The 14,242-nt window shown below is 39.1% G+C and overlaps 1 protein-coding gene across 2 annotated transcripts; it reads left to right on the top strand.

Annotated features, from left to right (window-relative positions):
- The first annotated feature begins 1,974 nt into the window (after positions 1 to 1,974).
- LOC147157942 (serine/threonine-protein kinase Sgk1) lies at positions 1,975 to 14,238 on the top strand. 2 transcript variants are annotated; one of them, XM_086063413.1, is made up of 13 exons: positions 1,975 to 2,115; positions 9,412 to 9,487; positions 10,135 to 10,210; positions 10,289 to 10,329; positions 10,408 to 10,465; positions 10,544 to 10,627; positions 10,767 to 10,898; positions 10,981 to 11,093; positions 11,210 to 11,333; positions 11,422 to 11,517; positions 11,601 to 11,756; positions 11,841 to 11,930; positions 12,610 to 14,238. In XM_086063413.1, exons 1-13 carry the CDS (start codon positions 2,088 to 2,090, stop codon positions 12,772 to 12,774), a joined length of 1,239 nt encoding a protein of 412 aa, XP_085919539.1. In that variant the 5' UTR covers positions 1,975 to 2,087; the 3' UTR covers positions 12,775 to 14,238. The 2 variants fall into 2 exon arrangements, with proteins under 2 accessions (XP_085919539.1, XP_085919538.1); XM_086063412.1 differs by lacking the exon at positions 1,975 to 2,115 and adding an exon at positions 8,452 to 8,668.
- The last annotated feature ends 4 nt before the right edge of the window (positions 14,239 to 14,242 follow it).

Genomic DNA, 14,242 nt, shown 5'->3' with positions numbered 1-14,242 from the left:
TGCTCTTCAAATTTGGCGGGCAAAAAATGTCAAAAAAAAGTATTTTTGATTAAACGATTAATTGTAATTAATCAAAATTCTAAGATGTGATTCATCTGAATAAAAAAAATAATCATTTGACAAAAAATAAACATTTCACTAAAAAAATTGTATCTGATAACATAAAACTTCTTCCTTCAACTAGACCAATGGTGTCCAAACTATGGCCCGGGGCCATTTGTGGCCCACCATCCATTTTTTAGCGGCCTGCAGCATATATTAATATCGACATTTGCTACTAATACATTTGCTTTATAAACTGTGGAGTTTTTCTAAATTAACAAATGACCTATTTACAATTAACCAAGTAACATTTCTCTTTCTGACACTGTGGTAAATAAAGATAATTAAATTTAACAAGCCAAAATGGTTTCCTCCACTTTTTGCTCTGTGCCAAGGTCCAAATTGTGAAAATTTCACACAAATGACTAAGTGCTTTAAAAATGGTCATCTTATGAAAGTTTGCTCCTGTTTTTGGTTCTATTTACTACTTTCTGGTGGGTTACAGGGTCTCGACCACCCCAAAATCTTGTAAAATCCTAAACTATTTGTCTTATAGAAAGCTGTTCAGATGGCAGTTTAACTCATTCACTGCCATTGACGGCTAGAGATGTCAAAAATTCATTTTAACTATTTTTATTAGTAAAACATTTTTTCCTACTTTTGTTAACAAGAGTTTGAAAACCTAGATTTTTTTTATTGTATTAGAACAGATTAGTTAACTAATTAAGTCATGCGATTAATTACGATTTACAATTTTTTTTTAAATAATCTTTTCTTTAAAAAAAATATATATATAATTTTTTTTTCGTAAATTAGGGCCATCTGGCGATTAAAATTTGTAATCGTAATTAATCGCATGACTTCACTAGTTAACTCACGATTAATCACAAATTTTATATCTGTTCTAAATGTACAAAAAAAATGTTTTGTTAGGTTTTCATACTCTTAACAAAAAATAAAAATAGAAATAGTTCAAATGAATTTTTGACGTCAATAGCTGTCAATGGGAGCAAATGAGTTAAGATAAAATAAAAATAAAAACACTAATATATAAACAACATGCAATTTTCATGATTGACTTTTTGGTGCGTTTGATAAAGCGAAACTGAAAAAACTAAAACAACAAAGTGGTCCTTGCATCCTTTGGTTTTTCTTTTTGTGGCCTTGGTCACCACTGAACTAGACATTATTGTCAGCCTTTTGGTAATAATAGAGTTAAATGCTAGTTTCCAAGTCACAGTCATACATTTAGCTCAACAAGAAGACAAATTTGCCACATTATGTTTTATGCGATTAGTTCAGCTCTGTTTATTTCAAGTCACTTACTCTGACAATTATTTATCCTCCCCTCAGCTTCGTATTCGTTCAAATTAAAGTCTGCATTGCTGCTTTGTGCCATCTGCTTCCATCGACAAATCTTTTTTTCCCATGTTGATTTAACGTCAACTACACCCAGCATTCAGACTTGTCCTCACTTGTTGCGATTGCCCCTGCAGCCCGGGGCAATCAGCTTGCCACACTGGCAAACTGAATCATTTGGTGTAAAAAAAAACGACTCGGAGGGATTGAATATGTCGGAGCCAGAAGATGCTGATGAGCAATTACAGGTGCGCAACTGTGGCCAATTAAAAGCTTACAGTCCATTCCCCCGTCTTCCTCCTATGGCTTTCCTTGTCATGGAGGCCAGAGTTCCCTGCGGGACGTCCACACTCGTGGGAGCCGTAACCAGACACCTGCGTTTTGTTTTGTTCCAGGTTGGAGGATTTGGGATGAGTGAGGGGTGTGTAGACAAGGTGCGTCACAGATCTTTGGTTTCAGCCATTGTCTAAGCGGTACCAGTAAATAAGGAGGGTGGTGCATTGAGCAAAGTTGTTTGCCTTTAAAATCAAGGACTTTTCCACTGCAGCGAGAGCCATTGAAAGGAAGAGCGAGATACAGAGGGAGGTGTGTGCGTGTATGCACAGGCTGCGGTCACAGATATCTGGATGCTCTGCTGCGGATAAATATTCTACCACTGCAGATTCACCGTAAGAGCTGGAAAAGAGATGAAGACGGGCAAGAAATCCATTATAGGTAGGTACACTTTTGATTCACCATTCAGGTAATTAGATTGGCAACCTTAAAAGCGACAGATGCGTGACTTTTTTATTTCTTTTATTTTTTGGCCCAGTCATGTTTACCCTGTGTGGGAATCAGTGCTTTAATCTCTGCTGAAGCAATTTGGGAGACCTGCGCAGGAGCAAATGGTGGATTTAAAGCCTTGCCAAGTCTGCCTCTGTCAGCTGGCAAATGATCTTGTTCGTTTTGCTTCGTCATCTCATTTTGATAACATCAGGCCTTGAAAACATAAGGATGGTTTTTGGTGTTTAGTTACAGAGCGCTGGCATCATTCCCGTGATGATGTCATCATTCGCCTTGCAACAAGTGGCTGCACAAGCAAATGTATGACCAGGAAATGACAAGCTACTGCAGCTGCCGAATAGCTCAAATTATATTGGAATTGCAAATTTGATGACAAATAACAGATGACTTTGATTGGCATTGCAGCTGGTGTCTCAAGTTTGCTCATCGTGACCTCCTGTGAGGAGTTTGCATGTGGACCAGGAAGTAGCAACGATTAGTAAGAATGAAGTGAGAAGGGCATTGAAGAGGTAGAAGAGTGGAAAGGCACTCGGTCCTGATCATATACCTGTGGAGGTATGGAAGAGTCTAGGAGAGGGTAGCAGTAGAATTTCTGACTGGGTTGTTCAACGGGAAATTAGATAGTGAGAAGATGCCGGGTGGAGAAAAGTGTCAGGTGTGATAGAAGCGTTTATAATCTTTAGGAGTGACCAGGATAGATAGAATCAGGAATGAGTACATCAAAGAGGCCAGACTGGGATGGTTTGGACATGTCCAGAGGTGAGATACTGAGTATATTGTCAGAAGGATGCTGAGTTTCCAAATGCCAGGCAGGAGGTCTAGAGGAAGACCAAAGAGGAGGTTTATGGATGTAGTTAAAGAGGACATGAAGGTAGTTGGTGTGAGAGCAGAGGATGCAGAGGACAGGGTTAGATGGAGGCAACTGATTGGCTGTGGCGACCCCTGAAGGGAAAAGCCAAAAGGAAAAGAAGATTCGACTTTCCAAAAACATACATCTATTGTTGCCGTTTTATGATCAGGAACTAGAAATTAGAATAGAAAATAGACATTAATTTCATGCAATTTTAAGGAAATGCTATATTGTAATATATAGGTCTTTATTTAAAATTAGCTCTTTTTTTTTGGGTGGGGGGGGAAAGATTGATTTGTATCAAAAGTACAAGTGGTATCAGTACTTGGTATCGGTGACTACTCAAGAGTTGATTACACTGGAGCTGAATGAGAATTTTTTTTTGTTTATGATTTTTTTAAATATTGTATTATATATTTCTTTTTTTTCCAATTATTTATTGTTTTTTTAATTATTATCATTTTAGTTTTATTATTATATTATAAATGTAATCATCTCATTGTATTATTACAAAAAAAATTATGGATTACTAATTTTGAAATCAGAAGTCAAGCATCGTTTACCAAGTTACTGCAAAATTCTTGCAAAATCTCAATGTTGTTATTTATTACACATGACAATTAGAAATTTTGATCAAAGGATCATGGAAGATGACACACATGATTTGTCTTTGTGGGCCACACAAATTGTGCGACGAGCAGGATCTGGCCCCCGGGCCTTGAGTTTGACACCAGCGGTTTAAAGTGGTTACATAGGAATGACAATGCTGCCATTTTAGAAAAGGTAGACTTTACTTTAACATATATGTTCTAAATAGGCATCTTGTAAATGGCCTCCAAATCTATGATGGTGGCTGGCAAGATTGTTAATTTATTTTTATTTTTTTTGCTGTTTATCCACATACATATCCTGTCAGAGGTTGCCATCTGTGATAAAATGATGCAATGCATGTCTGATCAAATCAATCAAACCAGATAAAACATTTTCCACATTTGTTATCTCTCTCCATGGAAATATGGGACTGAAAGTATTTCCTTACTCTGGAATTCAGAAGGGAAGACAGTTTGATTCCAGTCACAGAGCTGGATTGCCACCTCGAGCTTGTTTCTCTCAAATATGTGCAAAAAAAAAAAAAAAAAGGCTGAATTTTAGTTCAGTACATCGCTGTCGTGACTGCGTGGGCGTGAAACGGAGGAGCGCCGACCAAACAGACTATTAAATTACCAACATGGTCATTAGCCAGCAGCCCTTCTGCTCAGCATGCAGTTGGGTTTGCTTGTGTGACTCATTCCTCTACCTTCTGCTCGTAAACACAACACTGGGAATTCATACAGCACGCACAATCTGGATGATTTAAAATGAAAACGTTTTCAAGTTGTGCTTCCCCTATTTCCAAACAAATTGCATAATTCTTATCATGTCATAGCGGCAACAAATGTTTGGTTGCGTTCACAACGGTGCCAACTTGGCAAGGGCGTGAAAGTGACAGTAGCACCATAGTAACGCACACAAAGACAAGCAAGGAGTGCAACTAATTCCATCAAGTCAAACATCACCATCACTCAGAACAGAACAAGATAAGAAAGGCCCGCTGTAAGAGTTCAAGGGCTTTTACTGGATTCGGAAGCGGGGGTGGAGGGGGGTTCTCATTATCCTCGACTGGCGTACGGAAAGTGATAGTGATAGCCTGACTATCACGCATTAGTCACAAGACTGAACAGGATAGCAAGAAAACAGAACCAATTTTGTGAAAGTGACATGTGACAATTGACAGCGCGAGAGCAGGAGAGATATTTAGCAAGATGCGCTCTCCTCCGGAAGTATTGGAACAGCAATTGCTTTATTTGACTGCAGATTGAAAACATTGATGAAGAGGAGACAAAAGATCAATACTTTCTTTTTCACATCTGTATTTGATATAAAACAATTTTTTTTTTTTAACAGGAACAGAAAGGTCTAATTTTCCAGGTTCTATCAGTTCTTTGTTTTGTAGTGTTACATTTTCCCCTGCTATGATCCCCTTTTGTTGTTCTGGTAGTATATATGCAGCATTATCTTGCCGCATTATGAAGGATCTCCCAATCAATTTAGTCAAATCTTTTTTTCAATTGGTAGATTTGTTTCCCCCCATAGACTTCTGAATTCATTTTGCTGCAACCATGATGATGATGTGGTTACAATAATGGAGATTAGCGCGTCCGTTCCAGAAGAAACTATGCTAGCCCAAACCATGATATTAGCTCTGGCAATCTGGTTGGCATGTTGGTGAAGTGTAAATGTAGCTAACCAACTCAGTGTAGACAGTCGTCCCTTTTTATTGTTTGAGTTATCCATCAGGCACATATTTGATGTTTAATGCAATATCGCATTTCAAAATATTTAACTCATTCACTGCCATTGACGGCTATAGACGTAAAAAATTCCTTTGAACCGTTTATTAGTTTAAAACTTTTTCCACTTTTGTTAACAAGAGTATGAAAACATAGAAAAAAATCATTGTACATTTAGAACAGATCTTAAATTTGTGATTACACATGAGTTAACTAGTGAAGTCATTTGATTAATTAGACGCCCCTAATTTTTTATAATCTTTTCATCTTCTTTTTTAAGTAATTGTAATAATTTATTTATTTTAATTTATTTTAAAAATAAAATGTTAATAAAAATGAGGGGCAACAGGCGGTTAAATTTTTTTAATCATAATTAATCGCATGACTTCACTAGTTAACCAACGATTAATCACAAATTTCAAATCTGTTCTAAATGTACAATATTTTTTTCCCCCTAGGTTTTCATACTCTTGTTAACAAAAGTGTGAAAACATTTTAAACTAATAGAAATAGTTCAAATGAATTTTTGATAGCCGTCAATGGCAGTGAATGAGTTAAATGTGCTTAAAAATGATATATTTGTATTGTTATAATTAATGCTAGCAATGCAATCTTGCAACATACAATTTCATTGTACAGGGTGTTTCATGTGTTTACAAAAAAACTCTTATCTTAGGAACGGCAATGGTAGCAAAATAAAACTGGTTTCACTAGAAAGGAGAAATCGTTTTTCTGCTGCTGTGGTCTTGCCAGGTCATTGCTACGTCACAATCAAGACTTTTACTTTTTATGTAAAACGTGGTTTTCACCGATTCCATTGCTATTTATTGTAGCGATAATGCCGTTCACTGGAAAGCAGAAGTCGGTTTTCTGCCAGTTTGATAAGAATGTGTCGTGGACGTGTCGTAGAATTTTCTAGCCATCATTTCTGTCTTTGGTAAGAAATGGTTTACAGTTTCCATGTATGTACTACACAACTACTTTAATACTAAATTGTGCTGATCTGATCCAGACGCATATATCTTGAAATGAAAGCCGAAATGTTTATCTTGTCTCTTATTAATCAGTTAAGACTGTTCTCGTACAGAAATGTGCTCTATTAGCACACAATCAGAACACAGTACATATTGACTCCTCACAGTGTTCACGTTCCTTTTCTTTGTTCAATTCATTGGCAAGGCACATTGTGTGCCGTTGCCACGACGCCCCATTGGCACTGCTAACACTAGCTAACACACCACACCCTGCTGCTGACGTTATCCGTCAGTGATCAACACCAGCGTGAATTTTTTTAATCCGCTGTAATTCTCCTTATGTCCCATTGAAAACATCAAAAGGATCCTTATTCGATCACATCGGGACTAACAATACAAATGACAGCGTTCCATGTGAATAATTAAAAGGAATGAGGTGAGAAAGCCTAGAAGAGGTTTGGCGTCATCATATCCCATCTGACGTGTTTTTGTTTTTGTGTGTTAAGAGAGCTGAGTGTTTGCTCAGGAAGATTGCCCTTCAGCATCACTGCACCTGAAAGTGTCTTTTTTTTTATGCCAGAAAGTGCACTTCCTCTTTCCATTACACAAGTAAAATTAGCTTCATGCAATCTCACTTCCGTTTATGAATACATGACTGTCACATTCAAAACAAAGAAAAACCCACAAGGGATTCTCTCCACTGACAGATGAATGAAACTAACAGAAACTAGCAGGTTTTTGTACAGGTATGTTTTAATACTCGCACCCCAAGGAAAACCCCATGACTCACTGGCAAGTTTGTTATGCAGATCAGTCATTCCCCTCAACCTCTGGATAGCGATTTGCATAATGGCACACTTATGTAACTTGCAAGGTTAGTGGACCACATCCACACCAGATGGACCGATCGTTGCCGCGGCTTAGAGTAGCAATGGCGTCATGTCTCATTTCTCTGAATTTATATAATTCCGCTTGCCTGGCAAAGTCACCTTGACCTCATGGTAAGGAGAAGGGAGCTGCAGAGCTGCGAAATGAGATGCGCAGACGCATACAAGATATTGTTTGGTTGCTCTTTACGGTAAATGCAATGGCGCTTATGCACGGCAATGTATTAGACATTTCCTTTGGAAAGGTCAGGTGGCAAAACTGGTTTCCGCTGTCAATATCCGACATGCCACTGGGATGCTATCTGACTGAAAAATAACCTCTTGTGTTAAATATGTGATATAAACCTTAGGTTGCGTAATAGATATAAACAACTTGTCATTGTAGTTGCAGGTACTTATTGAGGTTGAAATAGCACAAAGAATGTCTTCTTTACAAATATGAAGAAATAGCTTCTTTGGCTAACAATACGGTGTGTCACTATGTTTAGCGTCAACTCAGTATGCTAGCTAGCTAGAAAGACAGCTAAATGGCTAGATGGACCGACAGCTAGATAGCTAGCTGGACAGACAGACATCCAGCTAGATAGCAGACAGACAGACAGCTAGCCAGCCAGACTGACCGCTAGAAAGACAGACAGCTAAATAGCTAGATGGACCAACAGCTAGATAGCTAGCCAGCCAGACAGACAGACAGACCGACCGCTAGACAGACAGCTAAATAGCTAGATGGACAGACAGCTAAATAGCTAGATGGACCAACAGCTAGATAGATAGACAGACAGACAGACATCCAGCTAGATAGCTAGCTAGACAGACAGACCGACCGCTGGACAGACAAACAGTTAAATAGCTAGATAGATAGGCATATCCAGCTAGACAGCTAGCTAGCTAGACAGACAGATACCCAGCTAGATAGCGAGACAGACAAACAGATTTTGTGTGAATTATCATTGCGCAGCAAGTGCTCCTCCACACGCTGTCGCAGCAGATTCAAACATGTTTGCACTTGCAGTCTCCCATTGACATAAATGAGGAGGAAGAGATCCTCACACTCCCACATTTTCCACCTCCTCCTCTGCAGTGAGGTCGTCATCAACCACCTCCTGCAAGCGAAGGGGTGCAGCGGAATCCCGTGACGTCACGCCCCCGCCGGTTGTCACGGCGACGGTCGTGACGTGAGTGGGCGTCGCCAACGGTGCCACGTGGTTTATATAAATACAGTGGCTGTCCCAGCGCGTCGGCATTCGGCAAGTTAGAGCGGAACGCGGACGTGTGATTGGAACAAAGCAACACGGCCATACCTGATTTTGAGATCATCACTGAGGAAATATTGTTTCTTTTTGTTTTTGGTATTGTTTAACTCGGCATTCAACATGGCTGTGACTGAAGCGGGATGCGACCTCACGTACTGCAAAATGAGGGGAATTGTTTCTGTTCTCACCGGTGAGCAACCAAAATATTCTAATCACCCGTCATTTGACCTATTTTTTTTTCATTTTGGTGTTTTATTTCAGCCTAGATATTCATGTTGCCTAAGTATTAATTCGTCGTTCTCCTCTTACCTGTCAGGATAACGTCTTCTGTATTGTGTTTCGGTGTTGTATTTTACGCGTAATTACGCGTTGCACCATTGAAATTTACACCTTTTGAATAATATATGTCCGCACTCTCTCAAGTTAAAAAGTTTTTTTTTTTTTTTGCTGTTCACCACCGATGACTGAGTGAGTGACCCAATAGGTTGCGTAACGAATAAGCCCGCAGTATTAAGAGTTCCATGCTATGCAATGGCGCAAATCTGTCCTATAAAAGGATTTTTGGAGCTCGCACACAACGGATTATTGCACTCAGAGTTTTCCCCTGTTTCACTCGAATAAAACCCCTTTTGTTTACTACATTGGGTACACTTGCAAAATCAAAGCTGCATCATGCAGTTTTTTAATTCTAATTTAATTTGATGTGTTTTATTTTTTGTTGATGTCTTTCATCTTTCCTTTTAAATCATTGAACTCACCTGCAGAAACAACAGAACCACTATATAGTTTTTAAAACAAATCCCTTTATCATATCTCATTTTGTAAAGGCAGCATTTTCGATATGGATTTCATGGTGCGTGTACCTCATGATGGGACCCAGTGAGTCCGTTTGCTCTCTGCTAACGTCATCGGCTCCTTTGCTTCCATTTTCAGCTTTCATCAAGGAGAGAAAAATAGGGCTGAATGACTTCATCCAGAAGCTGGTGTCGACCCCTCATATCTGCCAACAGTGAGTATACAACATTTCACCATAAAACAAACTGTTCTGTTTGAATAGAAATGAACATTAGGCGCAAGAGGCACTTTTGGCAGCCATCGGAGCTTTTGTAGTTATTTCGGACCACTTGCCCATTTAGATCACCGGCCAATCTAATCTGCCACCTGATCTTGGTAGGACATTCTGTGAAAGGCTTAATCTGGGTCCAAGAAGCCAGGGTAAGAATAGGCCTTTTATGGTGAGCCTGGAACAACCTGCCCACTGTTTAATCACCTGCACAGAAAATCCCTGGTGTCCACTAGATAAACCAATTATCAAATTAAAACATAACATGGCTTGTACAATCGCAGTCGCCTATATTAGTGGGCTGGCCTAGAGATTTGGGTCTTATTGTACAAAATGCCAAAGGGCCGTTTCTGTGTCCTTTAAAGGCTCTGAAAGGGCAACTGGCGGAGCTCCCTTGTCATGGGTCAGACGCTTAAGCTTTTGCTCAGACGGGTTAACACTGAATCACCCGTCGTAAACTTGACCCGTCTAGATGCATCAGACGGTTCATTCACTCCACAGCGAGGCGAGGGAGTGCATTCGCCAATTCAAGAATGCCGTTCAAATGTGTTTTCAGTTCATTTAATCCATCGAATCTTTTTTTTTTTTTCCAGTGTTGAAGTCAACAACTTCCTGAAGATTGATGAGAATCAGAACGAGGAGGTTGAAAATGATCTTGCTGAAAGAAAGGTAAGCAGAGAAGGATGACCCACTCTCCCCCTTTGTCAGTATCGGAATATAATGGTGTTTCTCATTCTTGTCTTCCAGATGTTCCTAAATTCGCAAAGTTCACTTGCTGAGGACACTCAGTAAGTACCTGCAGTGATTAAGTTTGCTAAAATGACAATTCTCTGCAAAATCCTCATTGCGTGTCCATGTCTCTACAGAATCAAACCCTGTGATTTCGACTACCTCAAGATCATCGGCAGAGGCAGCTTTGGAAAGGTAATTTCCTTTTGTGATGCCTTTTCTTTGATTATTTTCCCTTGGTAGTGATACTAATGTGCATTTGCTCCGATAAAGGTTCTGCTAGCACGACACAAGGAGTCCACGAAATATTATGCTGTCAAAGTGCTCCAGAAAAAAATTATACTTAAGAAGAAAGAGGTACAATACATTTTCCAAATGTTTCATGCAGCAACATACATTTTTTTGTAATAACAAATTAATTGTAGTAATAACAGTGTAATAACATAGTAATAAATTCCACCATAATGATAATAATCTTTTCCCCCCTCCCTTGCAGCAAAAGCATATCATGGCTGAACGCAGTGTTCTCATGAAGAACATCAAGCATCCCTTCCTAGTGGGGCTGCATTACTCCTTCCAGACGACTGACAAGCTTTACTTTGTACTTGACTACGTTAATGGTGGCGAGGTATGGAATTCCTCACGTGATCTTGAAAGAAACCACAGAAACATGCATTTGTCATAGAAGTTAACAGCTTTTGTCCTTTCAGCTCTTCTACCATCTTCAGAGAGAAAGGATCTTCTTGGAACCCCGGGCCAGATTTTACACTGCTGAAATTGCAAGTGCGCTGGGCTACCTCCACTCACTGCACATTGTGTACAGGTAACCATAAAAAATAAAAAATAAACAACAGCACTCTCTAGTGGACATTTGGAAGAAAGCATTTTCAGTGTGGTGCATATTAGCTGAGAATCATTAGTTCCCGTTTTTCCTCACAGGGACCTTAAACCTGAGAACATCTTGTTAGACTCCCAAGGCCACATTGTCCTAACGGACTTTGGTCTCTGCAAAGAGGGACTTGAAGCTAATGGCACAACAACAACATTCTGTGGGACACCTGAGGTATGAACCAAGTCCGTAGTTATACTGTACTGACCTGTGAACACACAAATGACAAATAAAAATGACTCATGTGTTTTAATCTTCACAGTATTTGGCTCCAGAGGTTCTCCAGAAGCAGGCCTACGACCGCACAGTCGACTGGTGGTGTCTTGGATCTGTGCTCTATGAAATGCTCTATGGACTTGTAAGTTGAAAGTGTATCCAATTTCTTATTCATGTGTGAAATGGAACTAAATGTGTATTTTTTTTTACTTGTGTTTTGTGCAGCCTCCCTTCTACAGTCGCAACACAGCTGAGATGTACAACAACATCCTACACAAGGTTCCTGTACTCAAACCCAACGTGTCAAACTCGGGAAGAGAGCTGCTTGAGGGGCTCCTCCAGAAGGATCGTACCAAGAGACTGGGGGTGAAGGATGATTTTGTAAGTACTCAAAACTGAATTCAAATACCATTGATGTGGACCACGCTAAAGACACACGGAATAAAAGTATTTGCTTCTCTTTAGCTCGAACTGAAGTACCATTCCTTCTTCTCGCCAATCAACTGGGACGACCTAATGGCCAAGAAGATCACTCCACCCTTTATCCCCTCTGTGGTAGGTTCAAGTTAACTGAAGATTTCAAGTTGGGATGGATTTTGTACATTTCATAAAACAACTTTGGGTAAAAAAAAATGGGCCATTTTGTGCTACTAATTTTCTACTTGACCCTGCTTTCTGGGTAGTTTTGCAAAAAATAAAAATAAAATAATAATAAAAATTAATGGGGGGGATTTTGTAAATTTTATAAAACAACCCAGGACGTTGGGTCAGATCTTCTACTTGGGTCAATTTCACCCAACTTTGGGCAAAAAAAATGGGCCATTTTGTGCTACTACTTTTCTACTTGAACCCTACTTTTCTGGGTCGTTTTGCAAAAAAAAATTAAAAAAATAATAATAACAGCAACAACAATAATAATAATGATGATTTTTTTATTTTTTTGGTAAAAGTAATTTTGTATAAAACAACCCAGAAAGTTGGGTTAGATCCTTTTCATGGTTCAATTTGACCCAACTTTGGGTTAAAAATAAAAAAAAGAGGGCCATTCTGTATAAAACAACCTAGAAAAGTTGGGTCAAATTGAACCATGAAGTGGATCGGTCCATTTTTGATCCATAATTGGATTACTTTTGACCCAACTGTTTTTAAGAGTGTGAGATGGTTGGTTGTTTTGTTTCAATACACAGACAAACTATAAATATCAATAACATTTCCATCCCTCTTGATTTTTCAGAGTGGCCCCACAGACCTCCGCCACTTCGACCCCGAGTTCACCCACCAGCCCGTGTCCTCCTCCCTGTGCAATGACACCTTCAGTGTGACCAGCAGTATCAAAGAAGCAGCGGGGGCATTCCCAGGATTTTCCTACGGGCCACCAGCAGAACGTTTCTTTTTGTGAATATCAGTATCGTGGATGGATATTCTCTCCCAGAAACTCTAGATTGAGCTTTGACAGCGGGACCACATGGAGCCAGCCGCATGTCGGGACGGGACCTACTGAGGGTCAGATCTTAAAAGATCTTTTTACATGACTCATGTACTGAGATGAACTCATGTTACATCACTGGCACTACACTTCTGCCTCTAGCATCTAAAAGAAACTAAGTGTGCCAAGTAGTGACGCACTTCAGGATCATCCGACATCACCCTCCAGTGACGGGAACTCACAGCTCCTGATGTGACGAAAAGAAGTGCCTGATGCATTTGGGACGGCGCCTGCAAGAGTCACCTTTTTCCAATACTATTCCACTTGACTTTTGACAGGGTGATGCCTTCATTCCATGTTTGCAGATAATGTATGTTCGAAATGAAATGGTCACCGAATTCATTATGCAATTTTATTTCATGTTAATGCTCTATTGCACGTATGGAAACATGGGTCAAGAAAAGGCATCTATCTGTATGCTTCTAATTCATATCTTTACTTTGGACCAAATCCCTATTCTAGATATGTACATTTTAAATTCTATTTATGTTTCCATAAACACAAGAGGTTCACTGTTTACCCTTTGTTATATGCAGAATATACAGTAAGTTAACATTCCCCAGTGTGTACTGTGTATATATAAATATATATATTTATCCATAGATTTAATGAAACATATTTATTGAATGGCAATATATCTCCCCAATTCCTACATTTGCAAGCAGAGACTTTTGTAGTCATACATCTATGTTATTTTATTGATCTGGAACATGTGATTCAACCAGCAATAACGGGTCTAAACAATATATATCAATTTTCACAAAACACTCCAAACTATATTAAAGACGTCTTTGTATTTATGGATCGTTTAGAGAGAAACTGTGAAAGTTTTGTGCCTGTCCAGGGCGGCCTGACCCATGTATACTGTGTGTACGGTACATATCTCGTTTCCATTACCTGTTGTTCCCTCCAGTAGAGATCTTGATTTATATAAGTGCTTCATTAACTTGACTAAGAACAATAGAATGGAGCAGGCTTCGGCATTAGCCACAAGCCTTCTGCTTAATAGGGTTCTTAAAGTGCAATAAAATTCCATTGGCTTTGATGGCGGATTTATCGATGGGTCTTGCAACAGAATGGGAATAGTAATGTACAAAGTTGTGTTACATTATTGGAAATGGATGATTGACTGCTCGTGCATATTCAAAACTGATGCATGCAAGCGGTGTTTTAAAGCTTGCTGAAAAAAAGCACTGCACAGTTCTACATCATTTTCTTCCTTATTTGGAAGTTGTACTTTTCTCTTTTGTATTTCACAGTGTATTTATTTTTTTTCCTGCCATTGCTACTGTATGATGAAATTAATTTACATGATCTACTTAAATATTGAAATTTTATGTCAGCAATTCCAAATAAAATCTCTTACCTGAAAAGCCATTGT

Source organism: Leptonotus elevatus, chromosome 19 (assembly GCF_054856555.1).
Source record: "Leptonotus elevatus isolate MCC_2025b chromosome 19, RoL_Lele_1.0, whole genome shotgun sequence".
Lineage (NCBI taxonomy): Eukaryota > Metazoa > Chordata > Actinopteri > Syngnathiformes > Syngnathidae > Leptonotus > Leptonotus elevatus.
Note: the sequence above shows the minus strand (reverse complement) of the source record. Positions and strands in the feature narration are given on the sequence as shown.

What these genes read in the sequence shown, in the direction of transcription:
- LOC147157942 (XM_086063412.1), top strand. Translation starts at nt 8,599, where the DNA reads ATGGCTGTGACTGAAGCGGGATGCGACCTCACGTACTGCAAAATGAGG. An exon ending in TCACTTGCTGAGGACACTCA is followed by an intron (nt 10,330 to 10,407) that starts GTAAGTACCTGC and finishes ATGTCTCTACAG; the next exon opens with AATCAAACCCTGTGATTTCG. An exon ending in TGGGGGTGAAGGATGATTTT is followed by an intron (nt 11,757 to 11,840) that starts GTAAGTACTCAA and finishes GCTTCTCTTTAG; the next exon opens with CTCGAACTGAAGTACCATTC.